The sequence below is a fragment of the Erpetoichthys calabaricus genome, chromosome 1 (assembly GCF_900747795.2).
Source record: "Erpetoichthys calabaricus chromosome 1, fErpCal1.3, whole genome shotgun sequence".
In the NCBI taxonomy this organism is placed as follows: Eukaryota; Metazoa; Chordata; class Cladistia; order Polypteriformes; family Polypteridae; genus Erpetoichthys; species Erpetoichthys calabaricus.
In genome coordinates this window covers 280271352-280294961 of record NC_041394.2, presented here as the reverse complement: position 1 = coordinate 280294961, position 23610 = coordinate 280271352, and the positions used below count along the sequence as shown (strand labels likewise).

Sequence of the window (23610 nt, the reverse complement as noted above, 5' to 3'; positions counted from 1 at the left end):
AGATCAAACATGAAACAAAAGTCTTAAACTTACAGAATGCATCCACTTCTAAGTGAAGAATGTTCCTCAGTACTGATTCATGTTTTCATGATATGATTGCACATATTGCATATTAGAAAAGGGTAGATCCTTATCGTTGTGTTAAAAATATACTGTAATTTACTTTTATGGGCAGTTTAAAGAGTCAGGCTGTCCTCTTCATATCATTCTGTTTCTGCATATGCCTCAACCATTCATCCTCAGGGGTGTCATTTCTTTTAGCTCCTTTTATGAATGGTGCAGTCTAATTGTATTTTGATAAAGATTTAGGCACTCAGATTTGACTTTTTCTTTGGAGTTGGATAAATATCCTCTCATTTTATACCATCAGTATTTATGACTAACAAGTTGAAAAAACATTTAGCCTCATAGTTAGAACCTTATCTGTATGAGCTGGACTTCACTATTGAGGAACTACAACAGACAATTCTTATTTACCATGCCACCTTCTGACTAAGCTCAACAAAACTGACAAAAAATCTGTGTAAGTAATTAAACAGATAAATGTGTGAAAAAAATGTCAAAAATATAGAAATGTTATGTTCAATAAAAATTTGATCACAAAAATATATCTATTTACTGTATAATAAAATGCAAATATTAAAATGTGTGTGTGTGTGTGTGTCTGGTCCCAATAAGCAATCTGATTGGTCAGTTGCAAGAAAGGTTGAGAAGCATGAGGAAGAGTAAAGATATAAGAGGCATGCTGAGAGCTGCCTTCAAAGACAGAAGGTATTAGTAAGAATACGAAAGATGTTTTCACAGTAGGTGATGGAGGTCTATCTACCATTGGTGGTAGTCAAAAAAGCAGACAGGACTTGAGCAAAGTTCCTCAGAATGACAGTGGCTGAGAAGCAGGGTTTACAGGAACACGATCAAGAGAGGAAGAGCCAGGCAAGAGAGGTTAAGACACACACACAAGGATAACTAGGAAAGGCTTATGAAGACCACTGAAAGTACACATAGGGCAAGAGGTATCAAATATTTTTAAATTTACTCTAGCTAATGTGGCTGTGTAATGTGTAAATATATAAATGAGACACATAGTAGCATCTTCACTATCAAAAGAATCATCTAAAGGTGAGCATATACTGTGCTGTTTTGACACGATTTTATGCCCAATTTGCAGTTGGCCCCATGAAATTTTCAGTTTGTACATATATATATATATATACAGTATTCCCTCGCTACTTCGCGGTTCTCTTTTCGCGAATTCACGACTTCGCAGGTTTTTAAATACAAGTGATTGCCCGCCTGTCACGGAAGTTATGTTCCAGACCCATCAGCAACAGGAGAAAATCCGCGATATAGAAAGACCATATAAATAAACATTTTTATAGTTTAAGCCTTAAAATACCCATCCCACATGCTTCAAACACATGTAAACTTATAAAACACACTTTGTTAACACATATGATATGTGGATGTCGGGCTAAGGATATGAGTAACATCTCACTATTATAAAACATTTTAACTTCACGCAAGATAAGACAGTGAGACAGGAAAATAGGTGATGTACACCTAAAAGCCTGATTGTACAGGCTGAGCGAACGTGCGTTCAGCCCTCACACACCCCCATTACTCCTCCTCCTTCCGAACGCGCAGAGCGACAAGCAGGCATTTTGGCAGAAGCAGCACAAAGTCCATTTCTGCTCTGCTGAGAGTTTAGCTGCCCCCCTTCACAAAGCGAGTGCAGGCACATTGACGTCTGATCGCAGTGTGCAGTGTTGGTCTGCGGTGTTTAAGAATGCAGAAAGTGTTTAAGAGCATAGGAAGTGTTTATAAGAGTGTGGGAAAGGTTAACAAGAGAGTGAGAAAGGTTTATAAGAGTGTGGGAAGGGTTTATAAAGCCTTAAAATATGTATAAATAATAAAATAAATATAGGTCGCTACTTCGCGTATTTTCACCTATCGCGGGGGGCTCTGGAACGTAACCCCCGCGATAGATGAGGGATTACTGTATATATATATATTTTGTGGCGAGTGGCTGGGGGCAGTACCCAGCCGGGATGCCTGGAAGGACCAGAGGAGGGATTACGCCTCCTCCAGACCACGGGGGGGCGACTGCCCTGTTGTCTATGGGGACCACGGGAAATGAGCTTGGAAGCTCAACCCTGTAGGGGCCCGTGGTCACTGCCAGGGGGCGCCAAAATGCCAGAAGAGCCCTGCTGGCCCTCAGCACTGCCGTCACACCCGGAAGTGCAGAAGACCAGGGACACCCAGAGTGCTTTCAGGTGCACAGCCGGCACTTCCGCCACACCAGGAAGTTCCAGCAGGAGCTTGTTGGGAGGCACCTGGAGCGCATCCAGGTGCATATAAAAGGGGCTGCCTCCCTCCATTCAATAGCTGGAGTTGGGAGGCAGAAAGACAGAGCTCGGAGAGGAGAGGAGTGGAGGCGGACCTGAAGACAGAAAGGCATTGTGAGAGGCCTAGACTTTGGGAGTGAAAGTGGGTTGTGTGCTGTGTTTCACTGATAATGTATAATAAATGTGTGCTGGTTTTGGAACCATCGGTGTCCGCCTGTCTGTGTCCAGGTCATCTTCCACAATATATATATATATATATATATATATATATATATATATATATATATATATATATATTGTACATATATATATATATATATATATATATATATATATATATATATATATATATTGTCACACACGTGTGCATGGGAAACAGCTGAAGGGCCTAAACACTAGTAATTCTACGCCAGGCCAGGGGGCGGCGGAGTGTACTGACTATCTCTCTCAGTCCCTTGCAGACCTTTCTCGGGAAATCCCGCCTGTTGCCAGCCCCAAGGATTACGTCACTTCCGGGCATGAGGACGCCACTCCCAGTTCCTGCACCGATGATGTAATTTCCCTTTCAGGCCTTTAAAACTGCCATCTTGCCTCAGTACAAGCAGTTCTGTTCTGGACTCTGACCTAAGCACATTGTGCTACAAAAAAGCAATTTTGCAGCCAAAAATATTACAGAATGAATTAATGAATTATTAAACACAAGGAAAATGATTGAGTGTAACTCAAGGGCTAATTAAATGTAACTTTAAGTTCAAAGCATAAGAGGTATATGCCTCATTTTTGAGAAACTTCCAATGTAATTTTCCAAAATTACATGACATAAAAGAATAATGAACACTCCTCCAGAAAGTGGTGAGAAACTGATGGGAAACCCCATCAATAAGACAATCTACAAAATACCCCTCTTAATGAAGCAGTGTTTTCAGAATAATGGGAGAACACAATGGGAGAACACGTTATATTACTGGTGGCGTTAGTTGATTGGAGGAGGTAATAAAGTTCTGCATATTAAGAGTCAGATGATGTGATGCGTTAGAGGAGGTAATGGTAATTATCCTTATATATAATTTGATAGTATCCGTATGTATGTTCACGTCAATACCCCATATGTATGATGATGTATGGTGTTCGCGTCAATACCTCGACTCAATACAAGTTAGAACCATGCAATGGGACTCTGCCTCTGTAGTTAGAACATAACGTGGCAAACCCGGACACAGTATTGCATGATTGGCTAAGAATGTTCGAATGTTACAGTGACGCCACTGGACGGTCGAGTATAGTAAGTCGGTGTTGGTTCGAGCAGAGAGTATAGTAAGTCAGTGTTGGTTCGAGCACATAACAGTAAGTTCGGTTAGTTGTGGTACAGAAGGTAGAGCTGCAGATGAGGGTCTGAGTGAGCGAGAGGGGTGTCAGTCTGTAGGAGATCAGTGAGGTTGTGGAGAGCTTTAAAAGACCGGTATTTTGTATTGTAATCTGTAATCAACAGGGAGCCAGTGAAGCTGAGAGAGAATCAGTGTAATATGTTCAGTGGATTTAGAACAGCAGGTTATTATCCTGGCAGCAGAATTTGGAAGAAGTTGTAAGCGATGGATGTTTTTGTGGGATGCCAGATAGAATACCATTACAGTAATCTATACGTGAGGTGACTCGGGCATTAATCAATACTTCAGTACTGTGTTGCGTAAGAACAGGATGAAGTCTAGAAATGTTTCGGAGATGGAAGAAGGCAGTCCGCAAAATGTTACTTATATGGGAGGAATTATTTAATAATAATAATTATTATTATTATTATTATTAGTAGTAGTAGTAGTAGTAGTATTTAATAATTGCCTTTATTAGTGTATAAATGGATATAAATAATTACATTTAAACGATTCGCCAAAATCTGTTGTATGTAAACGATACTGTTTTAAACGTTATTGTTTTTTTCATTAGAAAACCCGGTTTCCACATCTACGTGTATTAGTTTAAATGGCACTTTTACCACTCGCAATAGGGCGGACGCGCTGACGTATCGTGTCGACTGGGCAACACAGTGAATGCGGCATCTATCTATATATGTCTATGATTTGTTCGCTTTCCGATGTAGTGTAAATAAAGTAAATTCATCTCACTGTGGTACGTATTCCGTACGTAATACCATGTTACACATTATAATTCTCCTGCTTTACGCAAATATACCCATGCCCCCGAAAAAAAGACGTACAATTCCACGGTCTACTTCAGATACCAGAGAAAAGTCTATTTCAAGGGCGTCTCAAATGCCACAGCTGACACAATCCAAAGTGGACGAACTTGCAATAAAATGTGAATCAGAAAACTGTTTGTTCTATTTCTATGTTCTGCTTCTTTCATTTGGGAAATTCACCAGTTATAGATTCCTGGGCAACGCCGGGTACTCCTGCTAGTAAAAAGTATAAAACGAGATGAATTGTTTTATGATTGCTCACTCCATGGACTGAGACATTTGTGCATAGCTCTGTGTAAATAAAGTAATGTTCTACATTCTCAGCCTGGCACCATGACTGGCTTTGTTTTTTCTATGACAGCTCCAATTTCAGCTTCATTGACCATCATTTCACGTGCAGTATTAGAGGGGTTGCGATGCCCAATGATTGGGCTATAGTACTGTTGGACGAATTTCTGTCAATTGAGCAGTCTCACAAGCCAATTTTCTGATGTCATCATCAAATTCATTGTGCAACAACTATAAAGATTGTGCTGTGTGAACAGAGAGCATGGAGGCCAGGTTAACCAAACTCTGGGGACAAAACACATATTGAATTTCATTTTGAAAAGAACAATTACAACAACAGTGAGAAATGATTGGCATTGCATTTCAGTATGTTGTAGTGCTCTTTTTCATCTTTTTGACTGCAAAAACTCTATCATATAGCAACACACATACAACTAAGTGGCGAATGACCAAAGTTATCTTAGGAAACATTTGCTGTAGTAACAGCCTCTCCCAATTGCATGTAACTGCTGTTTTATGGTAGTAACATAAGAATCACTTGTCTTACTTACTTTTCTAGCAAATGACATCACGACAATAAATTACATAAATATGTGCCTCCAATTCCCTCTGTAAAATAGACGGACTGTATTTCTCTTGCCTTCCATACCGTCTGCATGTTCAATTACGCCTTTTTCTTTTCTTTGTAGCTTCAGAGCACAGTATAGCAAGAGTCAGGGATGCAGATCTTTTCTTTGTTCACATTTTGAAAAGTCTGTGGCCCCTATTGTTTTTAAGAATGGGTACAGCTTTATTGAAAAAATGTCAATGGCAAAAACTGTCCCATCAGGGCCATGTATACATAATGTCTGAGCACCCACATTGTGGCATCATGTTGACACAGTTTGGCCATGTTGTTTATGATTACTGGGATACTGTGGCATGTACAGTATTGGTTGTTATGCTAGTGTTGGATCAGTTTTGAAAAAACAAAATAAAAAGGGTTAGGAGAAAGAAGCCCAAGTCTGTGCTAGGATTTTTGACTTTATGACTCCAGTTTTGGTTACTTGGCTTAATTTGTCTTTTTTTTTTTAATCTTCTGTCTGTCCTTTGAATATGTTGTAGTCTCTTTATAGTTAATGCTGTCAATTTACTGCTATTCTTGATCGCCTCCCTCATCTACGTGCATTACAAGGACTGGCAACCACCACATCTTTGGTGATGTGAGAGGAAAACTGTTGTACCCAGATGACAACTCATTGCAGCACAGAGAGAACCTGAAAACTTTACATGAACAATGCCTAGACATGCAAAGCATGTCTAAATCCAGAAGGTGGCAGCACAACTTACTGTGCAACTTGATCTGTGAGACAACGTTAACAAACAAAAAATAAAAATAAAAACTGAAACATTAAAATTTCCTACTAAATTATGACTAAACTAAAGTGACCATGTAGTAAGAAATCAGCAAAACATACTGTTTGATTAAATTATATTTAATTATGAAAAAAACAGACGGCCCTAAATCTTTAATTCTTAAATAATGGCATTTACATTACTTAACACTTCCAGTAATATTAAAAAAGCACAGCTTTTATTTTTATAACAGTGAGTAATGTACCTAAAGTAATTGACAGTGTTGTTCAAGCACGATGCTTTCTCTTTAAATGCCTTTGCCTTGGAAACAGTGGCCACATCCACCTTAATCCACCTGAATAAAAGGATAAGTGTCTCTGTGTCTGTCTCTGTCATTCCAAAAGATGGCACATCACAAACATTTTTTGTAATAAAATACATTGTATTTGTCATTCCAATAGGTGGCACATCACAAACATTAACGCTGCTTTAATGAAACCCATACCAAATGATATATGACAGAGACATATTCTTTGCATGGTACACTGCAAACGTTAATGCTGAGGTCTGCATTGATTACAGTACTTAGATTTCAACCTGTCTTAGACCAGTACCACAACTAGTAGATTTTTTGAAATGATTTGATTATTATGTATTCTGCATATTATTGTTAGATGAATTCAATCTTTATTTGAGATTCAGAGCTATAGAGTATGCTAACTACCTCTATATGTGAAATATGCATCCTAAAACAGCATTAGTTGTTGCCCTCTGGGGACAAAGATTAAGAGTAAATGCATTGATCAGTGAAAGCCAGAGGTAGTTTGACAGAGGTGTTCATGCAAGCAACAACAAACTGGGACACACAAGAATTGCAACAAACTGGACCTGAATCTTTATTAATAATTGTTTAAATCAACAACAGCTTTAATTTTAAACAGTCTATGTAAAATCTGTGTGTTTAGAATGTTTTACACATATGATATATAATTCTTTTTATTTCTATGCTATCTGTCACACATATGGCTTTGAAAAGATGGACACTTTCACCGGACAAACTTGTGGACTGGGTTTGTTTTCACTACTCCAATCTGAAATACACCCTTTTCCTAAACCCACATAATCCAGTTTCAGTGTAATGGGAAATGAAAGCCTATTCTTGCAACGTCAGACACAAGGCAGGAATCAACTCTGAACAGAGTATTCTGGGGTGTGCTGGGAGTCTGAACATTTGTGTAACATCTTTGCAGTTAGTTTTAACTAGAAAGTATAAGGTGATCTGGAATGAATGTAAGACTACATGGCAACCTATCATACATACTGTAATTAATAAGAGCAGGCAAAAAAAGTTAAACTAGAACATTAAAAATTGACTGATAGGCTTTACCTGGATATCTGTAAGTTCCTTTAGCAGCCGTGTTGCAAGCTTCGGTCCATTTTCCATTGTCGGAATATTCAAATTCTGAAAAGATTTTAAAAAGAGCTTAGAACAAATATACACACTCACATATTTATTTGATGGACATAGTGGCTTTGCCTGAACAATTTGTTTAATCTATAAATATGTTCTTATATTTTAAAAGAAACAATGTAGTGTGGATAGAATTTTATATTTTCTAAAGCCAGAGTACCACTATATATTTTTATTATATAATAAATAAGTAAAAAAAAAAAAAAAGGATTAATTGACTCTTATTAAATTGTAATTAACTTTTTCCCAGAAAATATACCAAATGTAAATATTTTCTTTGTTTCTGAAGAGCATATTAAGCAATATATAAGAAAGAATAAGCATTTTATTGGTATTAAACAATTTGACAAATGTATATCAGTTTATTATTGTTTTATTAATATTAATTTTTAATAACAGTTATTTAAAATGTTAATGAATCATAAAATAACAGAACAAAATTAATTATTTTGGCGACTTTCATTTATCAAACCAGGCAAAATTAATGCAACAATAACAGAATTATGTGTGTGCATGTGTTTATATATATCAAATCTGATCATTACAGATACTACATTTTCACAAATTAGGAAGGCTCTGCAGGGCCATGTTCATTAATTAACAGAACTATGGATGTGCAAAAAGAGGCTACAACTCTCCCACTGCCCCATACGGCAGATACTGAGTATATGTGGTGCAGTGCAGGATTTTACCCTCGATATCTCGGTGGACATAGATATATCAGCTGCTAGCAATTGTGACAGTATGGTGAAACAGATGTCAGTCTGAAGTTTCGCTGCTAAGTATTCAGAGTCATCCGGGGATTTTCATGAAGGAGATCAACCATCTGCCACTCTTAATTTCTGCTTCGGTGTTAATTCTACAGTGACCGAATTAAGTCTAAACAGTTGTAATGCAAAAAAGGCAAATTTGAAAATTTCTTAATTGGTGTTTGTTTTAACTTTGCAGCTTCTGTGCTAATATTAAAAATGCTAAAAATTGTTGCTTTCGTTAAAATTAGATTACTTTGTGCACTTTAATGCTGTCTGGTGTTTCTTTTTAATAACATTTTAAAGAAGATGAGGACCTTTAGCAATTAATGCCGAAACAGCTAAATTACTGGCCAATCTAAGTTTTTTTATTTTTTTGTTTCTTCCTAAAGAGGCTAAAAGCAAAATGTACACCATTTCATGTCTTCCTAAGTCAAACTGATAGATTAAGTATGGAAGCTTGTTTTAAAACTGATTTTAAAACTGAACACTTTGGAGGACAGCTTTTGTGAGCTCTTCCCACCTTAATGAAATAATGTTAACTACAACAATATACTGTAACAACAAATCCAAAGATGCTGGTGTCAAGAACATAAAAATTATCTAATGCAGTGGTTCCCAAACTCGATCCTGGGGACCCACTGTGGCTGCAGGTTTTTGTTCCAACCAACTTCCGTTTTTTATTGACTCTTAGCCTAATTAAGTGAGTTATTATTTCCCAGTTTTCGAGTCAATGTAGAAATTACAAAGTACATTTGGTAGATTTTTATTAAAATGTAATAAGCAGTTATATGGGGAAGTTGTGGCTATATGTGGAATATGTAGTTTTTCTTAAGTCGTCAATAGTATTTTCAACCTAATTCTCATTCTGCTCTTCCACAGTGTTCTGGTTATTTAATTGATTATTTACTTATTAGCGAGTCTGACACTGAAGTCGCTGCAGCTTTCATCATCCTGGGTGTCTGCTATACAGGTTGTTAATTGTCACTATTGGGGTTAAATGAAGGGAGCAAACTACACAGCAAAAAGGGGAAAAAAATAGGAAAAGAACAAAAAAGATTTAAGCATTTATAGCTTTAGAAAAAAATAGAAATATTTCTAAATGTCTTATAAATGTAAAAACCATACTGTCGTGTTTTTCTGAATGCAGAATAACGAGAAGAGTAAAAAACAGCGGTTCATTAAATGAGACCAGTTGTTATTGATTATTATCACCAATTGTGAATCTGGTTGGAACAAAAACCTGCAGACACAGGGGGGTCCCCAGGATCAAGTTTGGGAACCACTGATCTAATGCAAGATTTATTAAACAGATGAACCATATGGTTACATGGGAATTACTTTTTTTCTTAGCACTGGCAAATTGTCAGTAATGAGGTTACAGACCAGAGATTCAGTCTTGAAAGCATCACTGAGAAAACCATTAACATTTTTCAAAAATATAGCAGCAGTAAATCAGTGCATCATATATGTGTGGAAGAAGGCCTACATAATTCCTTAGGAAACTCTTTAGGAGAGTAAACCTGAAGAGCATTGTGTTTCAACCAAAGAAATGAGAACATTTTAAACTTTTTTTTACAAATGGATATTTGGATAGTGATTTTCACTTAATGCTAAAATGATTAGGCACTTCATACTGAAGCCCTGGCACACTGTGCAGGGTTGTTATTACTAAGTGCTATTGAAATAGACACCAGATCCCTGCAATCCTAAACTGGATAACTGAGTTACAATTTAACCTAATGGTAATACCAATCTAATGTAATATATAAGAGCAGATAGTTTCATTTTTAACAATGTGAACATGGACAGGTTAGCTGTCTTGCTTAGAGTTAAAAGTGAAATAGAGTTTGGGATTGCAACCACATCTTTATGGTTTAAAGTCCAATACTTTAGTCACTATGATTCCTAGTCTGTCTAACATCACAAACATTTGTTTCTACTCCGATATCTTTCATGGACTTTCTTCTTTTTGCCCCACAACTCAGTTTTAAAACATTATTGTAGACAGCATCCCTTCTTTATTTGAATCTGCTGTCAGAAACTCTGTTGTGATCTTGAATGACTTTCAGTTCTACCTGATGGGGAATACTGAAGCAGGGTGTGCCTTAAGAAATGGTAAAGACTGGAACATGAACGCACTGAGAGGGGTAAAGGCAGCATCTTGCCCTGGGTTAAGTAAAAGTCTGAATACTGAAAAAGAATGAGAGTGACAGCCAAATGATAGGATTCAGTAAGAGTTAAATGGAGTCAAAAGAACAAGCAGAACTTTTCTAACACTAATGTTGTCTTGGAAGTGCCATTTAACTTCTTCAAATACTAATGAGAAAGAGAGAGAGGGCATTTTTTAAAGATATGTAAGGCAAGGATGGTGCCACCATCTTATATAGGCAGGCCATGATGATATACTAAGTCACATGTTTTGTGACCAGTAACAAAGTTTGTAGTAGTAAACAATATGGCCAAGGTTATAAAAAAAACAAGCTGAAAATGACAATATCTGGAAAAAAAAATTGAGGTCATGGTGATCTTACCAAGCATAATGATAAAAAAAAATATCAAAATTAAAAATAACAACTACAAATGAATGAAAACCCACATAATTTATTAGAATTGGTTATATTTGTCAAATCACAGCATCTACATTTAATATGTCTCTCTAATATTCTAGACCTACTTCATTTGCTCCTCTTCTACACCAGTTAAATTTTTCTTCAGCTTCTTGTTCTCAGTACACCAAATTACTGAAACTTCTTAAAGACCCAGATGGTAAACCTACCCTTTGGTAAAAGAGATGCCATGAGTACAGAAGCCTTGACTGTTTACAGGAGGAATAAGGCAAATAGAAGCATCATTAAAAGATTAATTTGGAAGCAGGAATTTATCAGACACTCCTTGTATAGGCACCATTGTGCACAAGTATTTGTGTCTCTCTGCTGATATTTGACTGACTTTTATTGGGGAACTGCTTAGTTGACGAGAATTGTACATGTGAAAGAGAAGTGTGCAAAATACAGTTGAAATGACCCCTCTCTAGATAAATTTGAAATGGTAAATTAATCTGCAGTTAGAAACAGAATGTTTTTCAGTTTTAAATTTAAAAATTCACCAATGCTTTTCAACAGGAGTTTTTGAAATTAGAAAAAAATATGCACAAGTTCTATTTGATTTCTTTGAAGTGCAAGTGTGCAAAATTTAAACAAAAGTGGTCCAATTTGAACCAAGTTGTTTCATGTGGACTGACAGACAGACAGACATGGCAATGACAGTTAGCTCTTTTCATATTAAATGCAAAAATACACCAAAAAGCAAGGGATAGATTTCTATTCGGATCACTCCATATTTGATCTTTGATTACCATAGCTTTCTTTACAGAGATCTTGTCACAAAATGCATTGATGAAGCTGAACTGATTGAAAATGCTGCTCTTGGTGTACTGACATGGATCTAAACCTCTGGCTTAGATTGTCTGAATATAAAAAATATTCACAAACACCTGTAATTGCAATCTTAGACATTTATATCTATGTTGATCACCACATATTACTTATTTATTTTTGTAAATGAAATGCTTCATTAAATATTGAAAACTGTGCAAAGTCCTCGAGTTCAATAGACAGGTTTGTGCAATATGACAGCAGCGTGTGAAGGAAGCACTCCTAACAAATGAAAGAGAAGTTTTCAAAGCAAAAGGTGATCCAGTGGAGTGTGGTTCATACTGAGCAATCAAACCTTTGGAGGTGTTTGAGAGAGTACTAGAGAAAATATTCCGCAATCAGGGCAAAATTAACATGTATCATTTTAATTGTCATGTGTATCATCTTAATGAGATCCCAATTAAAGATGGCAGCACTGCTTGTTACACTGAAGATCTCTGAATTCCTTGTCCCTTCATTTTACCATTTCTAGCTTCTTACTTGATTTGGCTTATTTCTCAACTTCCCAGTTTCATACCCCTAGCCTGTTTTCAGACACTGTTTTCTCACCCTAATAAAATAAATCCATTTCTTGGTCATATTTCTGAATTTTCTGTAGATTTCTTAAAGGCTGTCAAGATCAAAAAAAAGACTGGAGAACAACAATGGCCTGTGCAAAGCCTGTCGATATGCTGATGTGGGCATGCAGAGGCTGCCAGGGTACAATATGATTTGTTACAACAGTAGCTGTTTTTATGACACCAGAAAGAGAATAGCCATGGAAGACAGGAGTAAGAGCAGCAGAACCCCTCTCAGGTACTGCCTTGGTACCCGATATAGAGTGCAAGCGGCCAAATATCCAGAATTCTGAGAGTGAAAAAGAAAGTTTGGCACAGATATAGCTTGTGATACAGACCTAAACTATGAAACAGCTAAGAAAAGAGGCAGGAACAATGGCTTAATGAAAGTATGCCCAAAGGGGCAGCAGGACTTTATTCTGTTTACTGTTTACTTTATACATTACCTTCTGCCTTTAATGAATAATAATACAGCTGTAGTTGGCATTTATTCCAGGTTGCAAGCAATGTATATTAGTTTGTTTATTATTATATTCTTTATATTTTAATTTTATTATATTCATTCTTAGACAGTATAATGTTGTATATAAACTGTATGATTTCAGTTCTTTGTCATTATATGCTGCTAAAAGAACATATTTGAATTAGAATTAGAATTTAAAATTTGAACAGTTGCAAGGGCTATTACCTAACAGCTCTCATAGCTTAACATCACTTCTGCTCTCAGAAATTCTGCCTACGTGTGTTGTGCTTGCCATCCAAATATCCGCATTGGTTTTTTTGACTGTAGTATGAGAGTTAGGGGTGTCAGAATACTAAACAGACAGCATGATAACATTTGGAATCACTGCAGGAGATGGCAGGATTAGAATAAAGATGTAAATTAAATACTGGATATGCAAGATACTTGATAATTAGCCAAAATGGTGACTAAACCTGCAACCCAAATTCTTCATTCCTTTATTCATTAATTTGAAAAAGATTACTTGAAAAAGATCCATCATAATGCAAACATTACATACTTTATTTCAGATTCTGGCACCAGGGTACAGCAGCTTTGGGCGTAAGGATTAATGCTCACTTGACTTTATCATACACACATATCAAAACAATTAACTGTTCTTATCATTAAATAAGGTAAAATGTTGACATTGAACAACACTGTGCTGCAGTGTCATGACTTTGCGGGCACAAAAACTATAATCCATTAGAAAAGTATGGCTACTGAGTACAGCAGTTAGTTAGATTGTTGCTGTGAGACAAAGGTTTTGTAAAAATTACACATAATGTAAAGTTCTAGCAGAACGTAGCAATAATCTCAAAATGGAAACTACGGTAAAAACTTTATTGATGAACCCAAAAGGGTCTGTGTTCTGTCACCACACAACAGAACATTAACAGAAGATGTGCATAAGAAAAAAAAACAAAGCAAACAAAAAGTCTGAAAACAGAAAGAAACTGAAGTCCAAAATGAGGACCAGGAATTAAAATTGAAAGAATAAAAATGGTCAAAACCGAAAGTAACATACGAGAGGAGTGTAAGCAAGGTTGGTTTTATCTCTTTTCTTTTAGGGATCTGGTATCTGCAGATCAGATTGGGAAAGAAGTCAAAACTATCCTTTTGTCCTGATGTGTTGATTAATCACCAGTCACAACCGCAGAGGCCATGCCCCTAGAAATGCAGCAGTGGGAATTCAAAATGGTGGTATTTGAGGAGCGAAATTGTTGTCCAACATGTTGAAAAGATAGATAGATAGATAGATAGATAGATAGATAGATAGATAGATAGATAGATAGATAGATAGATAGATAGATAGATAGATAGATAGAAATAATCAACATAAAACTGAATCATGACAGTCTGTTTCATTTACCAGATTTAGTAAGTGCCTGCCTCAAAATAATTAGCTCCAAATCAGCATAAAAATAACACCCGGGTATTGGAAAAAAGAAAAAAAAAAAAAACACACACACACACAAAAAAAGAAAACCAAAACAGCTAAAGAACCCCAAAATAATGACTGCTTGAAAACCAAAATAAAAAAGACACAAATACAACCAAAAAGGCTAATAAATAACATTATATACATAACATACAATTTACTCCTAAATGCACTTACTCTTGCTGAAGGTCACCGTGGAACTAATATATAACAGTTGCAGAAAATGTCACTAAGATTAGATTTCTAATTCAGATCACAACAAGTTAAACAATGTGCGCATGGTGTAACATTCAGGAGCATTTGGTGGCTAAGTCGGATAATTTCACTTTTTTATTTACTTCATTCAAAAGTCAGTTATTACATTTTTGTGTATTAAATATGTTTGTAATAATGATTCATATTCAGAAATAACAGCAATAATAGAATGCAACTACACTAAATATGGGCTCTTTAAAACATGTTGCACTGAATTAAAAATGGAAGATAAATAGACTCAAGTGATGTAAAAATGGTATTGATTGATGTGTGTTTTTGCTGGAAGGTCTCTGGCTATCTGTTATTCACTTTTTTTAAACATAACATTTTTGAAAGTATACCCAATAGAGTAGTACCCAATAATTAGCAAATTAGAAAACTAATAATACAAAATGACCAAAATTACCGTATGAAAGAAGAAAAGCAGTTTCCCTGCTACCTATTAATATTAGTTAACGTACAGTAATTCATTAAAATTATATAAATAAGTAAGAACTTATTGTATTACAGGAATTCAAAACATGACACTTATATTAAAGATTTTAATTCCAGTCTAAAGATAGCAAAAGTGGCTGTTTGGCAATGGATAAACCGAAGCACACTACCAGTCTGTTGTAGGTTATACTGCTAAGTAATCAGCACAGCGCAACACTAATCCTACCCTCTCCTTGCTATTAGTGGCCTGTCTGGTCCTTGTAGCATGCCCACTGGCTCTGATCTTCTACTCACAGATTAACTGCAGTTCCATTTCTTAACCCATCTTATGTTCAATGTTTATTTCAGTTAGGGAAGCTGCACCTTTCCTGTGTAATCAATTTGTTCAAAGAGGAGTTAGCTGCTAGTTGATAGCGTTGGTTCTTTACAATAATAATTGCAAATAATATTAGTTCAATCAGTGTAGTCTCTTTATTTCTAAAGAGGTGATTTCTTTTGTATTTCTACAGTTTACCTACCTAAAGCAGTGCATATGCTTTCCCTGGCTTCTTACTCATTTGCATTGGGCATTTCAGCGGCTGTCAGATAAGTAAATGAGGATAGTATACAAATTATACAAGTTCAAGCAGCCTGCTTTCAAGCTGAAATAGAAAACTAATTCTTAGCTGAAGTCACACAGAATGTTTCCCTGTTTTAAGCACAGAAATGTCTGCAAATTCATCAATACTTTTCAAACGAAGATTTTGAAATTTTGAAACTTTGTACAGCACAATCTGTTCAAGATATCTGACTGAAAATTGAACTTTCCTGACAAATTTCCTTAAACAATAAGCATGCCACATTCCAACACAGTTTAACTACTTGGGTGTCGAGTTGTTTTGTGCAGAGAGGCAGACGGACAGACAGATATCACAATAAGGTGTTTTGTGCATTATATGTAAATGCACTTAAAAATAACAAATACATTATTAAGTCGCTAAGTACAGAGAAAATAGTTGCTGTAACATTACATGAGAATGCACATATGCTACATATTTAAAAATGTTTGCACAAGTATAACATTCCAAACAGTACAGTTTAAATTGCATTCCAATGATAGTGATAGTGGAAGTATTTCATCTCACAGAAATCTATAACAATATGGAAGAAGCTACCAAGAAGTGTAGTAAATAGGAGTACTTTGGGGACCTTTAGATGTCAACTTTATAATATTATTCAAAGGCTAGATAAACACTGACTGACATGCTATGTGAGCCAAATGGAATGTTTTCTATTTAACATGTTCTTATAGAGTTTCTTACACTGCATATTGTTATTCTGCAGTTCATAATCTTATGAGCTGTACTGTGCCTTAAATGAATGTTTTTCCAAACAAAAGTGCATCCATTCAGAATTACTTACAACTTTATATTTTTACTTCTGTAGATAAAACTTTAATAAGCATCCCAATATTTAAAAAATTAAGTAGGTTTTATAATATGTCTGGTATAAGAAGGCTGCTGTTGCAGGTATTGGCTAAGGAGATCTTAACATCTCCAGAAGGCATTTTATATGACTCTTATTGACCCTTACACAATATGACAAGAGAATATTAATATTAACTTTCCTTTTTTGCCCACATTAATAAAAAATTAAGAATTAATTCTTTCTACCAGTATTTTGTTTGCAAAATATACATAATTAACCATACACTCTAGCCCTTCAGTTATGCCTTTTTAATAGTAGCTGCCGAGTTCTTTTTGATCTATTGTCTAATTTTAGATATGCAATCACTAATTAAACTATGCACCACAAGCTTTATTATCAATAAATGATTATATTTTCCTCTGTTTCTCTTGCCAAAGGTTGGATATGGACCAGAATGTAAAGTTATCTTGTTATTAGCAACTTCTGTTTTCCTTAGCTAGCAAATATAAGGTACTAAAAGATATCTCAGATATTTCACTGTATTTATTTTAAATTATCCATCCATCAAGTATTTTTTTCATTACAGGCCAAAACCTATCCAAGCAGGTTCAATCAAGCACAAGAAAATAATCAACTCTAGATGTCTAGTCCCCTGGATGGCATACTTATACCAGATGAACCCACAGCACACCATCAAGATGTTGATTAAATAAGGGAATGTCCAAATGTGCACAACCAGCATCCTGGTCAGAAATGAAACTGCATTCACTGAAACTGTGAGGCAATACTGTTGACAAAGTTGCCACAGTATGACCTTTTTCAAATCATAAATGCTGAAATGTAAAAACTAGTAATTTTGATGCCCTCATTATCTCATTATACAGCATGAGAGATAAACTGGAATGGAGAAAATTGCCATATAAGCAGAGAAGACTGTGACCAAGCTGAAGAAGGAGTCTATAACAAGTAGTGAAGTAAGAAAATTACAGTAAAGTAAATCATCTTGTATTATATTACATACATAATTATAAAATCTCAGTTTGAAACAAAACAGAAAAATTTTAAAGACAATTGCAACATTTCTCAGATAGATGTCATCACTTATGAGTGTGTCCTTTACAAAATTGATTCTTACTAACATTGCCACACTGTTAACACATTTATTTTTCTAGTAGAGGAACAACTAAAGCAGGTCTCCTTTAGGAAACGTTAAAAAAAACTGGTATGTTTTTTTCTTGAAACATTAGAATAATTTAGACGAGAACAGGCCACTCAGCCTATCAAAGCTTGCCAGTCCTAGCCACTTAATTCTTTCAAGATAACATCAAGTGTAGCTTTGAAGGTCCCTAAAGTTCTACTGTTTAACACACTGCTTGGTAACTTTTTCCACATGTATATGGCTCTCTGAGTGAAGAAAAACTTTGTTTGTGCAAAATTTACCCTTAACAAGTTTTCCACTGTGCCCCTGTGTTCTTGTTGAATTAATTTAGAACTAACAAAAAATGGAAAAAAAGTTCATTTAGTATTATTTAAGATCTATATTAAAAGAAAGACTTAACAAAGTGTTGAATGAATAGTTCCAAAAGAAGCTAATCAGCTGTATTCCACCCCAATAACCTGGAAGAATATAAAGGCAGTCTTGTGTTTCAAAAAATGAGAAAAAAAAGAACAAGAGATGGAGATAATGGAAAGAGACTGATTAGTCACTTTAGTGACAGAGAAGAGTAGCCGGTGTGTAGTTGACTACTAATGCTGTTGACATCTACAGTAGGCCTTGACAACATTTATTTTTGAATTTAGGTCAAAAGTGGGCTAAGTCATTATTGACATCAAAAATGATACCAATGCTTGGACACCAGCAACTTTTTCGAATGCATTACCAATAAAAATTGAATGACTTATTTTAGTGTCTCTGGGACAACCTACGACACTAGGCATTTTGTACTTGAATCTCATATTCTGTTAACTCCTACAGTTTTCTGTAACTAGCCTTGGCATCAATCATGACAGAGACCTAATTCAATCAATAACAGAAGAGTTTGAGCCTACTTTTAAATGCTAGTTCAGGAATTTATTGTCTTTTCTCCATCACTTCATATTAGATTATTAATGGTGGTATTAACGGTAAAGTACTGGTGCTTCACATCTTCAGCAGACTATGTTTGATTCCTGAGCTCAGTTCTTGTCTGTGTGAAGACTGTTTGTTCATTCCATGTGCTGGTTGGTTTTCTTTGGATACTCTGTTTTTCCTCACACGTCAATAAGATTGAATAGGCTTATATGCATTCGGTAATACTAACGTACTTCCAGTAAAATTTCAGCCAGCTCAGTCACTTCCGTTGTCCATACTGCAGTTGTGATTTTTGTTTAGTGGAGAGAATGTCAGTGAAAAAGAAGTGTAAATTTCAGCATACAGATTGCTGTACAGCTGAACATTGTTGTGTACCTTTACATCAAGCTTTCACTAAGTGCAAAGTTTTTATACATTTTTAGTGTAAACTTTATGAGCTTCATGGTTAGCCCCCATACCCAAGTTTACACCAGGCATTTTAAAAAACAGGATTTTCATGAGCTAGGGTCGAAGGTTATTATAGTTAATGAAAACTAAAATCAAAACTGAAAGTATTATTAAAAAAACATTTTCATAAACTTAAATAAACTAACAATGCCGAAATGAAAAACTAAAAATAAACTAAACTATTAAAGTAGCTGGAATAAAATAATAATTTACTAAAAATATTTTTAGTTTTCATTTTTGAATGAATATTCTTGCCATTAGTCTTCAACCCTTGTAACTTTTAACTCTAAAACAGAAAGTAATCCACCATGAGCCGCCCACATATATTCATCCAGTGAAAGGCAGCTGGTGATGGAGGGTGGGTGTTCATACAACATTTGCAGTGACAGAGCAAGCTGAATATGGGTGCATTAAGCGTGTGCAATAGAAAGTGATTTACTGCGCCACCTTTCTTTGCGCTTGTTGTATCTCACAATGTAATTTAAACACCTGAAATCGGAATGTGCTGGTCAACAAAACCTTTTCCGTTTGGACATAATAATCATGAGTAACGTTTCAGTTTATTTCTCAGGTGCCTGCATTTTATTGACAATAATTCACCTGCCACTTCGCATGGTAGAAATCCTTCCTGAAAATAAAGCGGCACTGATCGAGAGACTGACTAGGTCATCATACAAGTTCAGCATATGGTTACTGACCAATCAATATTGCTTTGAAAAAGTCAGGTAGGAACTACAGGTAGGTAGGTGAAGAGAGTCTGCCAACTGGTGAAATCTAAACATACTAATGTGTTTTTATATTTATTAATTTATCTTTTTTAGTTTATATTCACAGCTCAAAATACCTTATATTGTGAAAGTAATCCAGTAACAGAATTATGTTTTCAAATATTTGTCCCCCTTTTTTCAATTTCCTGGTAGGCTCCAGGTTCCTGCGATCCTGCTCTGGATAAACAGGTTTAGATAATGTATACAGTCATCCCTCACTTATCGTGGGGGTTACGTTCCAGAGCCCCCCGTGATAGGTGAAAATAAGTAGTGACCTTATATTTATTTTATTATTTACTAGCAAAATACCCGCGCTTCGCAGCGGAGAAGTAGTGTGTTAAAGAGGTTATGAAAAAGAAAAGGAAACATTTTAAAAATAACGTAACATGATTGTCAATGTAATTGTGTTGTCATTGTTATGAGTGTTGCTGTCTTTTATATATATAATATACACACACACACACACCACACATATATATACATAGACATAGATACATATCTACATATACACATCCACATATATATATACAGATATATAGACACATATCAACAAATACACACACACAGACAAAACACAAACAGATACATACACATACATACATACACATACACACATACATATACATATACACACAGACACACAGACACACACACACACACACACACACACACACACAGATAGAAATATATATATACACACACAGACACAGAGAGACAGAAAGATGGACAGAGCGACAGAGAGACACAGCGACAGAGAGCGACACAGAGCGACATATATATATATACATATAGAGATATATATATATCTAGACATACATACATACATAGATTGACACAGATATATATACATAGCTACATAGATAGAGAGAGATATGAAATTGGGTTGTAATTGTTATGAGTGTTGCTGTCATATAGATAGATAGATAAGACACACACACACAGAAACATATATATACAGATAGATAGATATACATATCTACATAGACACATATATACAGAGAGATATATACATATACACATCCACTATATATACATATATAGATAGAGAGAGAGATATATACACATATCAACATATATATACACATACATATACACACATACATACACACACACATATACATATACACATACATACATACACATACATATATATATACACACATACATACATACATACACACATATATATAAATATATATATATATAAATATATATATATATATTCACATATCTACATATATATATATATATTTACATATCTACATATATATACATATATATATATATTTACATATCTACATATATCTAGACATACATATATACATACATACATTGAGATATATATATATATATACATATATATATCAAAATACCCGCGCTTCGCAGCAGTGAAGTACTGCTTTAAAATTTTTATAAAGAAGAAAAGTAAACCTTTTTAAAGTGAAGGAAAATGAATCAATAATTATTTGTTAAGGATCTCTCTGTATACCACGTTGTCAGTTCACCCCTCCGGTTGTAATATGACCAAGCTGTGTGCTGACCTTACTCTTGAGCATGCAACGTACAGTTCACCATGTGAAAAGCAGTCCTGCCTGAAATCAATGCCAACGTTTTGTAGGGTCTGTCCCTGAGACTTATTAATTGTCATTGGGAAGCAGAGCCTTAGTGGAAATTGTAGGCGTTTGAATTGAAATGGGAGATCAAAGGGTATAACGGGGATGTGAGGAATAAAAACTCTCTCCCCTGAGCCACCGCCAATAAAAATAGTTGCCTCAATGAGGTTCTTTTGCAGAGACGTGACCTGAAGTCTCGTGCCGTCACAAAGTTTCAGTGGCTGTACGCAAATCCACAATTGGTTTCATATTGTTTTCGTACCTTATCAATTGTGTAATGTGTTTTTTGAACAGGTTTGATTCATCGAAGTGATCACTCCTGCTGCGTTCAGTCACTTCACATGAGCCGCTCTCTTGTGTGATGTTGCGATGTCCACGGGTTTATTTAATGTTAGCTAAGACCCGGCAGTTAAAAGTTTCTCGCTACAGCAATTTTAACTCTGTTACACAGTGATCCAAACTGTCGTTTATACCTCGTGTCTTCTCATTGAGCTTGTATCTGGCGAATATGGCATTGCAAACGGCAGCGGGTCAGTTCACGTGCTTACGTGGGAGGCGTGATGACGCGATATATTTTAATATATATCAAAATACCCGCGCTTCGCAGTGGCGAAGTACTGCTTTAAAATTTTTATTAAGAAGAAAAGTAAACCTTTTTAAAGTGAGGGAAAATGAATCAATAATTATTTGTTAAGGATCTCTTTGTATAGCACGTTGTCAGTTCGCCCCTTCGGTTGTAATATGACCAAGCTGTGTGCTGAGCTTACTGTTGAGCATGAAATCTAACGTGGTTTGTGCCCTTCAGAATGAAAACAGTTTGCATTTACCTTTTAAATAAAAGGCGAGCTTTTAAGCCTGAGAAATCACCCCGTAAATGCACACGTTTAATTGCACATGTGTTAATATGTATGCTTACACAGTATTAAAAGTCACTCAACAATTAATTACCTTTGTTCCCGCGTTTGATAAAAGGCGAGCTTTTAAGCCTGAGAAATCACCCCGTAAATGCACACGTTTAATTGCACATGTGTTAATATGTATGCTTACACAGTATTAAAAGACACTCAAAAATTAACGTCATTTACCTTCGTTCCCGCATTTGACTCGTGCTGTAAATCTCTTCCTTGTTTTTAGTTCACATGATTACGTAGGAGGCGTGATGACGCGATACATGACTCCGCCTCCTCCATTAGAGTATATGGACAAAAAACAGGTTCCAGTTATTACCATTACACGTAGAATTTCGAAATGAAACCTGCGTAACTTTTGTAAGTAAGCTGTAAGGAATGAGCCTGCCAAATTTCAGCCTTCTACCTACACGGGAAGTTTGGAGAATTAGTGATGAGTGAGTCAGTCAGTGAGGGCTTTGCCTTTTATTAGTATAGATATATATTTTAAGGCTTTCTAAACCCTTCCCACACTCTTATAAACCTTACCGTCTTATTACGTCCACTTACAACTCGTTTTACGCCCTGGTTAAAGGACACTGCGGCCATAGATCTTATATTCTTTTCCTCCTTTTTAAATAAAAAGAATCGTGGACTCATTGATGCCGCAATAGCATCCTACAGCAGTGTAGCTGTTCCCTTCCTTCAACATATTCAAACCTTTTACCTTTTCAGAAATTGTTAGCATCTTCCGGTGGCGCTTGGGCACGGCCCCTGAAGAAGTAACAGATGCAGACTGTTTTGGAGCCATACCGAAGGGCTTGACTATGCACAAAAATAAACACAAAAGAGCACAAAAGTTAACTCTTTACACAGCGAAACACGTTGAAGCCGAATGAGCGAGACAAGACTTCCTGGTTAACGCAGCGGAATCGAACTCGACGCACCGTCGCTGAGCCAATCAGCACACAGGAACTTAACTGCGTGCTCTGATTGGGTAGCTTCTCAGCCATCCGCCAATAGCGTCCCTTGTATGAAATCAACTGAGCAAACCAACTGAGGAAGCATGTACCAGAAGTAAAAAGACCCATTGTCCGCAGAAACTCGAAAAATCCACGTTCTATATTTAGATATGCTTACATATAAAATCTGCGATAGAGTGAAGCCGCGAAAGTCAAAGCACGATATAGCGAGGGATTACTGTATATTGTTCCTAATCTCAGTTGCTGTCTCTGTCATTTTGTGCCTGTCTGCACTCTAATTACCTACTCTTACTCTGCTCATTAAGGGTTTACTGTTCTTATGATGGGCTATTCAAGTCTCACCACCCTAACCTTAACACTAAATGCTTGTTTTTCTTTGTTTCCCTCAATACAGCTAGGTTTGGGTCTGCACACTGATTCAAGCCTAAG

General features: G+C 35.8%; 1 protein-coding gene across 2 annotated transcripts in view; it reads right to left on the bottom strand.

Moving 5' to 3' along the window:
* bcat1 (branched chain amino-acid transaminase 1, cytosolic) overlaps positions 1 to 23610 on the bottom strand; it is a 142918-nt gene that overhangs the window by 12873 nt on the left and 106435 nt on the right. For both annotated transcript variants that reach the window (XM_051930133.1, XM_028815684.2), the window contains exon 10: positions 7547 to 7621. In XM_051930133.1, coding sequence (XP_051786093.1) covers positions 7547 to 7621 — 75 coding nt within the window. The remainder of the gene's footprint in view (positions 1 to 7546; positions 7622 to 23610) is intronic.